Source organism: Monopterus albus, unplaced genomic scaffold, assembly GCF_001952655.1.
Source record: "Monopterus albus unplaced genomic scaffold, M_albus_1.0 scaffold100.1, whole genome shotgun sequence".
In the NCBI taxonomy this organism is placed as follows: domain Eukaryota; kingdom Metazoa; phylum Chordata; class Actinopteri; order Synbranchiformes; family Synbranchidae; genus Monopterus; species Monopterus albus.
Window position 1 is genome coordinate 956518 of NW_018127980.1, and position 16512 is coordinate 973029.

General features: G+C 41.4%; 1 protein-coding gene across 1 annotated transcript; it reads right to left on the reverse strand.

The window, feature by feature from the left end:
* Positions 1-1276: 1276 nt before the first annotated feature.
* lancl2 (LanC lantibiotic synthetase component C-like 2 (bacterial)) lies at positions 1277-15210 on the reverse strand. The gene is made up of 10 exons (XM_020609621.1): positions 14768-15210; positions 13731-13948; positions 13151-13268; positions 12835-13042; positions 12221-12368; positions 10013-10159; positions 8558-8740; positions 6070-6246; positions 5055-5127; positions 1277-3840 (listed from the first exon to the last, which is right to left on the reverse strand). Exons 2-10 carry the CDS (start codon positions 13893-13895, stop codon positions 3752-3754), a joined length of 1308 nt encoding a protein of 435 aa, XP_020465277.1. The 5' UTR covers positions 13896-13948; positions 14768-15210; the 3' UTR covers positions 1277-3751.
* Between the last annotated feature and the right edge of the window lie 1302 nt (positions 15211-16512).

Sequence of the window (16512 nt, forward strand, 5' to 3'; positions counted from 1 at the left end):
CGCCTCACTGCTCCTCAGACTGGGGGCTGGTCAGGCTCCGCTGTGGAAAGGCTGTGAGGCGCACCTCACGGCCACACAACTTTTTGGCCAAGGCCCCGCCGACCAGTCAGGCCCCGCTGAGGCGAGCCCCCAGCATGTGGGCCTGTCCGGTCAGTCTCCGCTGTGGAAAGGCTGTGAGGCTCGCCTCACCGCTCCTCAGAATGGGGCCCAGTCAGGCTCCACTGTGGAAAGGCTGTGAGGCGCACCTCACGGCCACACAACTTTTTTGGCCAAGGCCCCGCCGACCAGTCAGGCCCCGCTGAGGCGAGCCCCCAGCATGTGGGCCTGTCCGGTCAGTCTCCGCTGTGGAAAGGCAGTGAGCCGTGCCTCACGGCCCCACAGCTTGTGGGCTACGGTCCGGTTATGCACCGGTCCAGTAAGGGCCAGCTGAGGAGGCTGTGAGGCTTGCCTCACTGCCCCCCAGTGTGTGGGTCCGTCCAGTCAGGCTCCACTGTGGAAAGGCTGTGAGGCACACCTTTGAAGCAATTATTTGATTTTGCCAAAAGTGTATGGGCTTTGTGAATTTAGTTTGTAATTGGATTTGTGTTTATGGTTTTGAGAAAATGAGTGATGGTTTCAAGAAATGTTTTAGCACTTATAAAAAACTAAGTGACCTACTTTTCAATTCTCTTGAAAGATTTCCTCAAATTAAAAGAGCTCACATCAACTGCCCAAATGTGGCCCTTTCATTTTCTCATCTTTTGAACACTATGCTGTTATCCGAGCACCAGCCATCTGTTAAGAGCAGACTTAACAGATACTGTTACAATACAATAAAGCATTGCACAATTCATGTAGATTTGCAGTTGTGCTCTGCAAGTCACACCTCACAATACTTATTTTTAGCTGAGATATTTTGTTAAAATAACTTCTGACACCTTGTCAGTTCGATGTTCTATCCTTATTTTTCAAGGTGTCCTCACAGAGTGCTGTGCCCAACTTAACATTCTTTTTCCACTTCAGTGCAGCGCGCAGAGACAGCACAACCTTGCGCTGCGCTCAGCTCGGTGCAGCGCAGATACGTTTTTGCAACACAGACATGAATGGGTCTGATGGTGGATAATTTCTCAACAAAATACCTCCAAAAAACATTTCCTGTGTTCAAAAATGTTGCACAGCTATCAAAATCAAGAAATAAACCACATTTCTATAAAATAAAACTGGAATTTTGTTTGTTTTTTATTTTATTACTTTCAACAATGCCACACCTTGCACAATAAGAAGAACAATTACGACGTACTGCGCTGTCACTGAAGCACAGGAGTTTAATGAAGAAAAATGAAGACATACATTCATATCTTGACACCAACTGGGCTGAGGGGAAAATCAAATGCACAGACAGGGATCAAGGTGAAACACTGAACATGTCTCCACTAATGGCCAGAGTCCTTGCTGCTGTGACCAAGATACAAACCAGTACCAAACACAATAAAAAGGACCAGTGAGTCTGGACTTGCACGAACAGAACAACACACAGTTTTACATGATGACATTCTCCTCATGCAGTGACAATCATAACAAGACTTTCGGGGAAAAGGCATTTATGTGCATTCGTGTGCTGTCGGAATTTTTAGATACTTACTGAACAGGTACTATTTCAGGTCCATATTGAAACACAAACCATGGCTACCATTTAAACTCAGGGTTGTATTATAGCTTTGCCTAAAACTGACATGAGCGCTGATTGGACTAAACTGAGTCAACTGCCTCAGAGCAGTATAATTAAAAAAAAAAAAAAAAAAAGCACTGTAAAAGTAATAACCTCAGTTATTTAATAGTCAACTTTAATTTTGTATTGCTTTGAAAACATTTAAAAGCGAGTGCACCAATTCCAATTTTAACATGCATGCTAAAATTGGAGTATGTTTTGTTAAAACATTAATATATTGATATATACGTCAATTCAACTTTCTCACTGCAAAGCAACTGCACACATGCCAGAAATGTTTTAGCTGCAGTTGTCTCCGATAACCTTTTTTACAAACTGCCATCAACAGGAAATGTTTTAATGCATTTATGTATTCAGCAAGTGGACTGACTACTAGTATTCAAACCTTTTTTTAAGCTTAGCTCTAACAGGATACTGAACTCAGATGGTGCCTGAACCTATATGGTCTTGTTTATAGATGGTAGATAAAACAGTAGCGTTGGGGGTGTAACTGTTCAAACAGTTCTCTCTCTCTCTCTCTCCTCAGGTATCAGGTTTGCACCAGCTAATCTAAGCCACAAATACATACACCTAGGCATTTATGCTGCGCCACCTCCACGTTCAGTTCCGTATCTGTTCAGAAATACAATAAAGTGCACAGCAGTTTGTCTGAATTTACGCCCTTTTTGTACATTAATGCAGTAGTAGGTCACAGGTGAACTGAGGAACTAAAACTGAGGGACAGTTAGAAGATAAAACAGGATTTACACATGGTGTAGTGGGGAAGGTTCAAGGCCAGCATCAACACGATGCAGTGAACTTTAGCTGACAAAAGTGGCCACATTTTAAGAAGCCTTTTTTGTTCCACCAACAGGTACCATAGTATATTGTACCCAAATCCATGTGGGGAGATACTGATTTATGTTTTGATACCCAACTAAAAGCCAGTGTGTAGTGCAAGCTAATGGTCTCAGCAGTCATTCTCTCAATACAAAACAAAGCTAAATAACCAATGCTTAAGAAAAAAATCTTTTTAGCACAGTACTCTAACTTTTATTTCAAGTCATTAAGCACTGGTAAAAAAAAAAAAAAAAAAAAAGTTGGTGACTTACACTGTTTGAAATGGTAAGCAACTTAACCAAGCTATCTACAGCAGATAACTAGCTACCTAGATTGTGGCTTTGGGAAAGAAGCACTGTACAGTTTCATTTGTCCACTTTACAAGTGAGATATGAACTTAACAGCACTATAGGTCCTGTCAGCATTAACGGAATAGAGAGTAGATTGATAGCTACCACTGGACATACAGTAGACTTGCTGAAAAAAGCTATACAGTATTACCATTTCTAACAAAGATTAAAAAGAAAACAAATTTAAATTTGACTTAACTGATATATTAGCCATTTTCACAAAAGCAGTAAGGAACTAGTTTAGACTTCTTAATGAAATGAACGACAGGGGAGAGAGAGACCTTTTTTCCACTATGTGACAAATACCTGGAGAACTGCAACAGCACACCTATAAATGCAAGCAGAGGAAATCACTACATTAATCAATTATGAGGCACCACGAGCCAGTTACAGTGAGCATGCAGTGGCGTAGATTTGCCAAAATTGGCTTCGGTTGACTTCTCTCACACGCACGCACGCACACACGCACTCTTTCTTGGCCGGGATGCTACAATATTAAAGGCTGGAGAATTAGGGTGTGTCCAGCTGGCAATACATTGTAATGAGTGAGGCAGGGGTATGGGTCCTCGTCTTAAATCTAACACCTTACATTGGAGGAGGACGACACAAAGTGACCCTCCTCAGGAAGAGAACCAGCAATATTAGGACCAAAAATAATACTTCCTTCATCTTTTTGGCTATTTCTTACATTTCAAAAACCAAACCATACATTTACTTCACAAACACTGATCAATTACTCTCACTTTACTCATCTCCAGCCTGATCTGAAGATTGAAAGCTGTAACACAAACGCATCCTTATCCAATGTTCAAGTAAAAACTCAGGTGGCTTGGAGAAGAGGTTGCCCCCACCCTCTTCATCATCCTCAGTCCCATCAGTTGACAGGTACAAGTTCAAAGGCAGGGAAACAGGACTCCTCAGGCTTTTCCATCTCCGAAAGGTAGTGGATGGCCCCCGCCATACCTGAGGAGGGCAAACAGCCATCACAACCAGCTACACACTTCACTGTCCATCGGTCAAGCTTGTTAATCCCTACTCTGTCAAGGCACTGGAGACACTATTGATAAAAGCCATAAAACATCTTTAATTTTTTATAGTGGACAGACAGGCTGCAGTATGTGTTCATTCCCAGCATGAGACCAAGTAATAATCTCTAAGGCAAATCATATATGAGACATTAACAGTAAGATGAATGTAAGTATAAAATATGATTGACACATCTGGGCAGTGAAATGCTGTTTAAAATGAGTTACACTTTGCAGAAATGCCTAACATCTAGTGAAATGTAAAACTAGTACAGACTGGTAACCAAATATGGCCATTATGTCATGTAATCAGATATTTCTCTACTACTTCATAGGTGTTTTTTTGGTAGTTACAGCTTAAGCTTCATTGCTTTGATTGGTCAGTGCTACCAAAGTCCCCAAGCCACTCATTTACATATTACTGAGGTCTATACTAAGACATTTATTAAGGTTTCAGCCTGATTAAGTAAATCAATTTGAAGAAGCCACTAGTTATTCAAGACCAGGTTCACAAATTTTCCTGCACTGCACTGACAACACCTGCAATACCGGAGTTCCACAAGGAAGCTGCACCTCAGTCCTCATTTATGAGGGAGATCTTACAGAAACTGAGCTTCAATTTGGATTCAGCTGTACAAGATATATAAGACCTAGAGTCAACAACACCAAAAGCTTAGGAAGTCTAGTGCCAGGTATATTCTAAAACACATCTGGTTACAATATACTGAGTGTTCACAGCGACAGATATGTTCATGTCCAAAAAACCGTCAAATTTCAACATGGCACATGAAGAAATTTAGGTCAAGATTTATGTGGGTGCATAAAGTATAATTTATGTTTAAGGACAAAGTTAGGGTGGTGGAGGAAACTGTGGCATCAAATGGTGCAGGTATGCCAGGTTAAATAAAGACAACTGGATGCTGCTAGTCAGCTAGCAACTGATTTATTGATACTGCATACGTTTCAGTCTATTTGCAAGAGTCTGTGTGGGATATGAAAACAGTTCTTAATGATATTCACTAAAAGAAGCCAGAATTATTTTTATAATTAAAAAAAATAAGACTTAGTATCTCTGCTATCAGAGTTTAAAAGCTGGTTAGACATGTTGTTTACTACCTTCTTTGGGAAAATTCAATAATAAATATTTAGTACCTTCAAAAAGAGAGTAGGGTCTGTCTGGGATGCGACAGCCATGGGTGCCGTAGCCCAAACACCACTCAGCAAACTGAAAGAAACATGAAAAAAAACAAAACAAAAGAATGTTATATATCAAATAATTAGTTCATTAAGTCACTGCCACCAACACATTCAATGCCCTATGATTCTCTCTGAAATCAAATCACTTTTGCTACTTTTTCTTCATTAAGGTTTCTGGTACCTGATGGAGGACAGTCCTACTGTTTAATACAATGCACTTCCTACTACGTTCATAACAGAAATAATTAATTTCACACTTTGTGCAAAAGCTGCTGAGACCCAGTAGAAAATTGAAATAATGAGAACTCTGATAAAGGTTCACAGAATTCAGCTCATTTATAATGAGCCCCACCTTCTTAGTGTGTTACCATCAAGGACCTTTTATCATTTTATCATGGCCACTGATCATCTCTGTAGAGAAAACAGAATCAAAGTGGGTGAAGATAAAGTTAAAAAAGGACAATATAATATCACTGCCCACCAAATAAAGGCTTGCTGGAGGTGCTGCCAGCGGGATTCAATGTATAATAGGAAAAGCTTTTGCTAGCTCCCATTTTACCATATGGATCAGAATCAGAATCTGCTTTATTGGCCAGGTGTGTCAGACACACGAGGAATATGACTCTGGTACATCGGCTCTCAATGTGCATGTACATATCCCCATGCAAGGGGCAAGTAAACAGTAAACCAGCATAAGGCTGTGTAATATAATAAAATAATCAGTATCAACAGGCGGTAAATATGGATCATATGATACCAAGAGATCTCTGGGAATTGTAGTCTCAAATCAAAAGGGACAAAAATATTTAAATTTAATGCACCAGATTTGAGCTCCTCTTACTTTCATGTAGTAATACAAGGATAAATTAAATAAGGACAGTCCAAAACTCTTTAAATATTCATTTGTTCCATTCATATTCAAGCAAATCAGTGTTCAGAAGCTTGTTTTTAAGTAGGCTGACATTTTTACCTTGCAGGCACGGTACAGGTATTTCTTGTCCTGGGTGACCTTGTAAAGGGACAGGAAGGCATAGCCATTGCCAGCAGTGCCGTGGCAGATACCGTAGCCTTTCCTTAGCAGGCCACGCTGCCAGATCACGTCAGCACATTCTATCGCTTCCTTTAAGTACTTCTCCTCCTTAAACACCTGGGAAGACACAGATGTAGCCAAATGAAACCTGGGACAAGGGAGTAGCTCCCAACAGCGGCAGGTTAGACAGGTCGTGTGTGTGGTCAGAAAAACTGGACACATTGGACTGTACCTCTACACAAACATCAGCATTCTGAAAATTCATAATGTTGACAAATCACTCATGGAAACTTATCTCTTGTAACCTTTTTCGTCTTGTATTATGCTGTTGCCTGGTCTGCCGGAAGCACTGCTTAGATTGGCTCAGGGCTCGGTATGATCACTTACAAAACATATTCCTGACAGGCCTGGTAGGTGCGTTGTGTCCTTCCCTCGAGACCAGATGAGAGTTGATCCCACACAAATGACTAAATGGTCCCGCATGGCTAGATCTCATTAGCTGGTTATAAACTTGTCAGACATGTATGAATGAGATGTAGCGTGAGCATAGTGGTTAGTCTAATTAGATGTGATGATATTAAGCAGGCTTCAACAGAGCTTCAGCTTCTTCAGTCCACAGGCATTAAATGACATTTTTCTAAACAGACCTGTGCTTTTACTTTGGTTATTTACAGCTCTTTTGTTGTAGTAGAAATGCATTAGCAAATAGAAAATTACATATTTTCTATTTTAATAATCAGTCATTTATCAAACAAAAAACACAAAACATTCCCAGATCTGAGCATGTGCCACTTGTCTCTGTTTCGGTGTACTAATCAGTGATGACGATACCTCAGTTGTGGCATTACACACAATCTAATCCACACCATGCATTACGTAAATGAAATAAACACATGCATACATAAGCAGACACTATGCCAAAACTCTAGAACTGATCTGTTTTAAAACCTCCTTTTTCTCTTCAGGAAGAAGAATACTTCACTCTTTTCCATGTATATTTAAATAGTGTTATCCCCTTAATAATATAAGATTATTCCACCACTGCAGCTACCTACATCCAAAACTAACAACTTGTACCGGATGCTACATGTTCACTATTCACATAAATGCCGAGTACTATTATATGATTAAAATAGAAAGTTCAGCAAACTGATATATAAAGTGTTTAGCCCTCCTATGTATGTTCACTGCTGGTGAGGAGGTGTAGAACTCACTGAACTGAGATATCAGTAAAATTAGCTCCTTCACTGTGTGCCTGATATGGTTTCCATGATTACAGTACGCCGCAACAGCAAAGCAGAAAAAGTACAGTTATTTTAGGGTTACTTTATTATTTTAGGCTGATTGAAAGCACCATTAAAGTTCCCTTAAAATGGACACCTGAACATCTTTGAATACTGAGCCAATGTTAACTTGCGCTAACGACTGTAACTAAAAAGTTAATTTGGTCCATTGATTCACATATAAGAATAACCCCTCAGTGACAGGCTAAATGCATCAATATGTCATGGGACCTCTGAGGTAAGGTAATTTATCCTGTATCTTGTATGCCAAGCTATGTTTTGCATAGCAATCAGAGCAGCCTTTGACATTTTCTTGCATTTCTAGAGATGCTTTGCTTGTGTGCAAGACACCATTATGTGCTCAACCTGTTGGTCACTTCTCTCCCTAGTAGCAGATCTCCATTATCATCACTACACTTGGTCACTGAAATGCTCCTCCTGCAACAATAAACTGCAGATTTGTTGTGCATTCTGTTCATAGCGAGACAGCAATAAGAAATGGTGTCTGACTGCACATTGCTTGCTGTGTGGTGCCCAAGAGTCTCTGAATTAGTGAGAGGAATGAGACTGCCAGAATAGCAGTACATTAGCTGCCAAGGGGCTCCCTAATTGCCAAGGGGGAAAAAAAAAACTATATTTGTGTAAAATACATTCCTGCAGAGTGTGTGCACACAGACAGGCTCCAGGAAGGGAGTATTCACATCCTAGTGTGTCATAAACTGCTTACAATTTTGTCAGTGACATGGTAATGTGTGCTTAATATCTATTGTAACCAATTTTACAGCTGCTGTTACACTTTTCACTTTGAACATGCATGCAACACAATATAATGTCTATGCAGTGCAGAGCCATGCCACAAGGTTCATGTGTTGGAAATGGGGCAGAGGCAAATTCAAGTCTAAACGGCAGGCAAAGGCACATATGGGTGCATCCAGCAAATTTGGTGACCACTGCCGTTGGTGCATAATGGGCAAGGTAAAAATACAAAACAAGGAGCCTAAATAAATAAATAAATTTGCCCATAGAAAACCGCATAAAGACTGTGTTTGAAGCTATGGCAGCTTTGCACCAGAATGAAAACAGAACCACTTACATCTGGTCAGTTCAGATTCCATTACACAATATGGAGTATAAACTAATCTTACCTTATGAGCCATAAGAAGCATATGGATAACACCAGGCGCTCCGTGGCACCAGTGAACCAGCCGGTCACTCTCGTTGCTCAGAGATGATGGGAAGTTCCCTGAACGAAACCTCTTGTGGCGGACATAGTCGATGCTGGGACGAACCACCTCTGACAGCATGTCTGGCTGGACCTTCGCTCCTGGCTGAAGACAGACAGAAATCAAGCTTAATTTAATTTCCTAATGTTTAAGTTTTCATTTTGTAGTTTGATTTCATTCTTATAGTATCAGGATACAATAGCAGAAGGGAATATTGGCGAAATTCAGCTAGATATGTCTGAGCCTCATTCAGACCAGGAGGCTGCTGTCATCGACTGGCAGATGTCTCAGAATGCTAAGCGTGGATACAGCCTTGTTTTTGTATAGTATTAGCTTGTAACTGGTGGCTACTACTACCAAAGTCATTGCTATTACATGTTGTCATGCTGTCAGTGTTATTATATAAATGTACAAAGCCAAATGTGTAAATGTACAGTATTTACAGTCTGGCTGAGAGTTTGACAATAAGTCAGTCTCTCCATCTTCTCAGTTGATACAAAACGTAACCTAGTAACAGAATTAGGAGATTAGGTCATAGGTCTTTAGCAGTAGGCTGCCTGTTAGCACTCAGTTAGGCTACTACAAGGGATCCATATGCAATGCTCCAACAATGGTACAATAATGTCCCATAAAGACTAATGTCCATCCATCCATTATCTATACCATGTAACCATAGACGACCGTGGGGTAGGAAGAAAAAACATTTGAGTTGTAGTGAGTAGTGTGTGGATACACAAATAGATGCTGGCGGGATCTGCTGATACCCTAGGGCCTGGGCTGGGATCGGAAAGAAATTTTGAAATTATGTTCAGGTCAAGTTTGCAAACGTAAGTCATACTAGATGCCTGGAGCACTCAAATGTCTGCTTTGTTTAATGATAAAGGAAAAACACTGTACAATTCAACTGCATTGGACTCGGGACAGGTTCGGATGGCACACTCTTGGGCATGGGTCTAGTTTGGACAGAAATATGCAGCCCAATCCAGACTCTAGCAGGGAGTCAATGAAAATGTGTATGTGGATAATGCCTAAGCATCAATACCATACCTTTGCCATAAGGATCCAACCTCTGGCTGATCATTAGGTCTGTGGGAACTGTGGTCCTAATTTTGACAAACAACTAGTAGGCCTATTATGACAGCCAATATGTTGGTCTATTTATTGAGACGGTAACAAAAACGGTAACAGTGGAGCAATGTCTTCAATCACAGCAGTATGCAGAGAGTGTGCACAAGTTACAGCTGGCACCAGCTTAGTTGACTGTTCCCACTGAAGCTGTAAAATAAAAGAAGAGAAACTAGGAGGTTTGCTGAGGTAAGTACCTCAACCATCCTTCTACCAACCAGCTGAGCCAGTCGGCCTCTTGCCTTCCCTTACCTGCATAAGCATATAATAGATGCCAGCCATGCCATGGGCAGCTCCAATGTACTGCTTCTTGTGCCATTCATAGAGCAGAGGACAGCGATCCATCTTCTTCTGTTCCGCTGACATGTTCTTCCCTGATTCGATGATGGCTGTCACCACCTGAATGTTGGAGAAGAAGAAACATTTGCAAAGGAAACACAAGTCTGAATTTTCCCTGACAAGACATTAGCTAAGAGTTAGTCCTTTGATTTCTGGCAACTGAATGTGCCCTGCACTAATCTTGACAATGTTTTATTGAGATCTGTATTTTGTCTGAATATATAATGAAGCACGACTCAAATTGCAGGATTTTTCATGACAGAGTACCAGGAGGCTTTGTGTTTCAGAAATACATCTCACTTTGTAGCATTTAATTTCCTAATTATTCACAGTCATGAAGAAAATTTCCAAACAGACATGCAGGATTAATGCAGTGTGTGAAGGTGTTCAGGCTAAATAAAAAACAAACTAAAATTACTGCCTCACAGTTGTATGCCTCTGCTAACCAGTCAAGGTCACTGGGATGGGCGAGGATGCAGTGACCTTGTCCTTTGACCACCAAAATGTGAATCAGTTCATCCTTAAATCCAAGTAGAAATTCCCCTAAGACATGCCTGAGATATCATGTTCATGAGAATGAGCTAGATGGATAGCCAGCCTGACAAGACGCTACAGCTGTTGCTGGCAAGGAGGCATAAAACGGTTACAACTTTCACCTATATTTTGTTTATATAAACAAAGCTGGCACAGTACATCTTTTATTTATGTACATTTAGTTATTTGTTCAGATGCCTATATACTCATGCAGATGTGCTTCTACAAAATTATCATTCCAGTCTGTGCATTTGTCCAATTTTTTTTTGAAAGGCATCTCTCACAGTGACAAACCCACAAAGAATTCTATATTCCCCCAGAGCTTGGTAAAGTCAGCAGAGCCAAAACAGGCTGTGTGCTGGTGACAGGTACATGAGCACAACTGATGGCGAAATGAACAGCACTGCAGTGCTGCAGGAAAGAGGAGCTTTGAAGCTTCAACATTTTTCTTCCTTGATCAGTCATAATAGATTTTTCTCTAACACTTGTGAAGGCAGAAGTAGTGTCTCTGACCCCACTGCTGCTGCCTACTCTCTCATTGGATGTGTGTGCACTGCAGTGTGTTCTGGCCTGGCACTTTACCAAACCTGACATCTGGTGTGTTTGTGTGTGTGTGTGTGTGTGTGTGTGTGCTTTAGCAAATAATCAAAACAGTGTGAAGGATTTTTTATCCACTCTGTTAGAATCCTCTGTGCCTTGGTGCTAGTCTGCTTTTGTCCCTATTCAGTGAGAGCGATGTCTATAGCAGCACAGAGAAAAAAGATTTCTGCCACTGAAGAGCCTTTTAAAGCAGCTTCACCTCCTCGACATTATTTATCAGACTGAAAATAATGTGCAAGGCTGTAACAGTAAAATAGAGCTAGAAAACATATTTTTGTGGTGTTCTCCAAGAAAGTTCAAATTAGACAGCTCTGCCTATGAAATTACACTAGTGGACTTAAACTATAGCTGGAACAATAAATCAGACATCTGCAGATAATGATACCGATACATAACCGAGGAGAATACATAGTACAGAAGTGCCAAAGACATACTGGAGTATATTTAGAAGCAGGGCAAGATTTTCCATTTAGCACTTAGATCTTTAATAACCTCATTCAGGGAATACTTATCAGCAATTGTTGCTTAAGTTACGTTTTCAATGTCATTGATAACATTTTTTAAACCCACAAATACATCACCAGTCCGAAATGGTTCTGGCTCAAATGAACACTTGGGAATTTTGTGTCTCTATACATGTACTGTATATGTGATGTGCATGCACATGTTGGCACAGTGTTAGACTTACAGTATTGTTTTCAATGAAAACAAAAAAAATAAGATGATCAATTAATGGCCTGTCAATCAAAAAAGCATTTCACTTAGTGTCCCATTTAATAAGAATTGGAGCCAAGTCATAATTACGGATGATTTTGCAGTTAACTCAGTATTTGACCTGACAAAATGCAACATAACTGAGACGTGTGTCTCAGATGGAAGGTGAAGGCCAAATATACAGTATTTTCATGGTTCAAAATAGTAGTAAGTTAACGTGTTACGTCAGTGTAAAAATGTGGAGAGAAAAATGCATACGCCAGTGTGTCGCACCTTTGTGATGGTGCCCTCATCCACCGTGTCAGCTCCTATCTCCTTGTTAATGTATAGCAGAGCATAAAGGTAGCCGGCCCGGCCATACAGAAGCTCATCTGGCATCTCCGAGTCTACACTCAGCACTGACCGCTGCAGTTGTAGAAGTCTGACAGACACACACAAAGGCTCTAATGTTACTTCAAGAATCATACTTAAGGTTGAGGTTACCACTGAGAATGCAGCAGCTAAAAAAGAAAAAAAAAGTTCCTAAGTTAATGTTTCCCACACAACAACTTGAAGGTACTTGACAGCACCCCATAAGTAAGGTATATAACCAGTCTGTATGTGAAAATCTGTGCCAGAGAAATGTACAAATGTCCAAAGATAAATCCCAGACTGTGTGAAATTCATAAAAAAAAATTATACACTTATAAGTAACTTGCTCTTTCATGTGTGTGTGTGTCCAGCCCCACTCATGCAACTTCTCCAATCACATACCTACTTCAAGCCACTGACTGAAATTAATTCCTTTACTGACAAAAATGTCATACTCTACCAGTGCACTGTGCATATCAACTGCAAGGCGTTGAATAGTTATATCCATACCAACATCCACAGTCCCACCCACGCACCTGGAAAGACAGTCTCTGCTGTCGGCAGTGTTGTTGAGTTTGTGGTGAACCACTGCGCCCACTGCCAGTGGTCCTGCATCACCACACAGGAATGTCACTTTGCGGCCATTCAGGATCCTCATGGTCCTCTTGACATAGTCCAGCGCCCTCTGCAGGTGGGAGGCCTCATTGGACACCCGGTGCAGCTGCAGATACAGCAAGGCAATGCCTGTTGTGAAGAAAGCACATTTATAGTAGACGTTGTGGCTCAGCCATTTGGTGTCAGTGACATGTCAAATCAGCAAGTCTTCACAGTTTTATAGTGCTGGTAACAGACCTGTCCAGCCAGTGTAAGTGGAGAAGTCATGGGGGTCAGCAGTCTTTAGGCCCTCCTCCATCTGCTGGAGGAGATCTTTGATCTTATTCTGGACCTTATTCTGGAAGGCCGTGCTTACCTGAGGAGAGTACCGTACATTTATAAACAATGCCAAGCTGTAGTAAACTCTGCTGTTGTGAAGCATACTGTATCTCCATACCCTGAAAATATACGTCACTTACATGTGAACCATCAACAACAAACGAAGACTGGCTTAGCCCCCCCACCCCCAAATGTTTCGAATTGACCATTAAGGCATGTAAGGTGAAAGTAACCCAAGTTCTAATAATTATGCTTACCAATAACATTTAAAATATAATATTTGGGGCAACGGCACACCAGATGTCACTTAGCCCTGCTGTACCCGGGTGAAAACAAGCGCGCTAATTAGCGTATCAATACTATTTTTCATTGTTTGACAAGACCAGAAAAAACTACTACGCAAGCTTCAGCGTGGGCTAAGCTACTGTATCTCCAGTTTCGATTAGCACGTCAAACATAGCCTATTTTTAAAAATCCTGCTAAAGGCGAAGCATCTCACCTTTCCCTCTGCGTCAAGTGGCTCATTGTAACCTACGTCTGCTCCGGAGTTGGAGGTGAGGACTCCTTGGTCCCAGTCGGGGTACGGGTTTGGAAAAGAGCGCTCCTCCATCTCTGCGTCTGTAGCCGAGATCAGCTTCAGTCGCTTTGACATGTTTTCTCCCATCTCTACGGCGGCGCGGCAGGGACAAAAGTCCTCAGACACACTGTAGCCTTGGCCTCTAGCGAAAATGAGCGGTGACACTTCAGACATGACAATGCTTAATTTGAAACCACACCAAAGTGGCACGATTTAATAACAGGCTACGAGAGTGGAAAATGGTCACGACTACTTCTCATTATACAAAGAAAGAGAACCAACGGTTTTATATGAATTTCAAACAACTTAGGAATAAAACTTCAGACTTAAAATAGCCTATAAATATTATTTATGAAGGCCAAATAACCATGTAGCCCTCGGCTAATATGCACATGTAAACCTATATATGGGCTATTTTTATTTTGAAGACAATACCTTTTCTACAGCTTTATTGTAATGGACATATTTTACATTCCAGGGATATTCATGTCTAAATGAGGGGAAAGAGCACAACAATAGCGTGGTTGTCTGTCAGTTTGTGTTCATGTTATTACTTAATCAGCACATACGCCAATTGGCTTGTGGTTCATGCTAAATGGGAGGCTTAATTAAGAAGTCAAGAAAGAAAAGGCTTTGATCTGCTGAAAATGTTTAGATAAAATGGGGGGGGGATTCAATTTTAATTAAACAGCATAGGCTATTGGTCATTTTAAGACATGAAGTCTAACACCTGACAATAAAACTTTAGCTATGGAGTCACCTTGGGTAGGCCAAGCTTTCCAAATAGTTCCCAAATATCATTAATGACATTAAAAAGTCTAAAATATTTTAAAGCATTTCTGAATTTTCAACATCTCCTTTTAGTGACAGACAGGTTATTTTATTAATAAAAGCTCCCTCTACAAGCAGGCTACTAGAACACTGCAGGTAAGGATAGGTGGAGCCACAGTAAGGCTTACCTAAAGTCAGAACAGCAGGATACCCGATCAGCGGTCTACAGCCTACGTTTGCTCGCTTGTTTGGTTGATCTTGGTCGGCAGTTGCGGCAGCCCCCCGCAGCGTCTCTCCGCATCCCAGCCTCTCCCGTTTCCCGGTGCACGGAAAGCTGCAGCCACAGTCACAGCGTGCAGGCGGTCCAGACAGCCATGTGTCACCATATCACCGGGTTTCTCTCCGTCTCTCCCTCCTCTGCATCCTCCCCGCTCCTCTCTGAGCGCAACGAACCATCAGACTGCTGCTGATGCTGCTCGGGAAATCAGAAATATGCCCCCTCCACCTCTGCTGCGGCTTAAAACACAGACCCCCGTGCGCTCTGTGCGGACCACAAGGATGCGGGAGGTGTGCTAATCCTCCACCCAACGAACCCAGCCTTCCCCACCCCCCTGTATTAGTCAGTACCCGGCTGTGTAGTCCAGGCAGCTGACACCAAATGTGAGTGGTGGCAGATGGTGTTGGTGTGTGATGCCGTCAGAATTAGACAATATAACAAACAAATGCCCCCCCCCCAACCCCACCCACATCCCCCACACCCCCCTCCCCCCACCATCGCCTCCAGTCCCTTTCTCAGCCTGCTTCATGTGCATCTTTTCTTTTATTAATTTAGAGAGAGGCTGTTCTGCAGTGGATTATGACGAGTGGATCAGTAGCCCGCTTCACGTGTTTCCTGATTTCCTTCTTCCAAACAGGCTGACCACTATCACCAGTGATGAGATCAGTGCACTAATAGCATTCATTCAACTATTTCCCATGGACACTTGTCCCTAGAGTATCGCCAGCAGCTCTCCATTAACCAAGTCCAGTACATGAGAGGCTCTAAGCAGCATCGGCCTGACGCGGGATGCCGCCTTGCAGTCCCTTGTCAGCCGTTTCTTGTCAATTCACCCCCCATCAGAGGAAATGGACGAGCTCTAAGTGAATCTGCTGAACAAGTGGAACCTGCTGATAAAGACAGATAAATTCTTTTAGAGTTACTAAAGGCATTAAGTGCTCTCATTTTTTTTTAACTTAACATGTACCAAATGTCAGCATGCGACTCATCACTGTGACAACCTGTGAAGGCCTCACCCTGACCTCCACTATGTGATGGTCCTCTAACACCGAGGATCCGACACATGCTTCGTAGCTCATGAAGCAATTGTATCGAACCAATGTACCGAGGCGTGGTTTGGTCATGTGACTAGTGACGTTTGAAGCACTTGCAGTCGGGTTTTTTGCTGTTGTTGCGTTAACTGCTTTGAGAGTTTGTAATGTTGTAGCAGATTGTGTATTTAGTGGAGAATCACTGTAAATAGATAGAACAATAGATACTAAGTTACAGAGAGAAATAGATAAATTAGTTACATAGTTAGATAACACAAGATAGACAGTTACATATAGTCAGATATAACGTAGATAAGATATAAATATATAGATATATTACATATATAGATAAGATATATATTTATATATATATTGCACATATAGATAAGATATACTTTGATATAATACATACATACTGTATATACAAACACACACATATATCTAGAGAAAGAGAGAGAAAAATAGATAAATTATCTAGCTAGATATACATATGTAGATAGATGGAGCTGCAGATGCTTGGGAGACAGAATGCAAGATAAGGAAAAAGCGAGTTCACTGGCAGTCGCTACATTCTTGGATCCATGCTTCAAGACTTTTGGATTCACCAGTCTGAGAGGGGCAGGCC

Bases quoted from the DNA above. Each gene is read 5' to 3' on its own strand.
- lancl2 (XM_020609621.1), bottom strand. From the start codon at position 13,895: ATGGGAGAAAACATGTCAAAGCGACTGAAGCTGATCTCGGCTACAGAC. The intron at 10,160-12,220 runs GTGCGACACACT...TCCAACATTCAG, and splicing joins ATGAGGGCACCATCACAAAG to GTGGTGACAGCCATCATCGA. The intron at 3,841-5,054 runs GTACTAAATATT...TGCCCTCCTCAG, and splicing joins ACCCTACTCTCTTTTTGAAG to GTATGGCGGGGGCCATCCAC.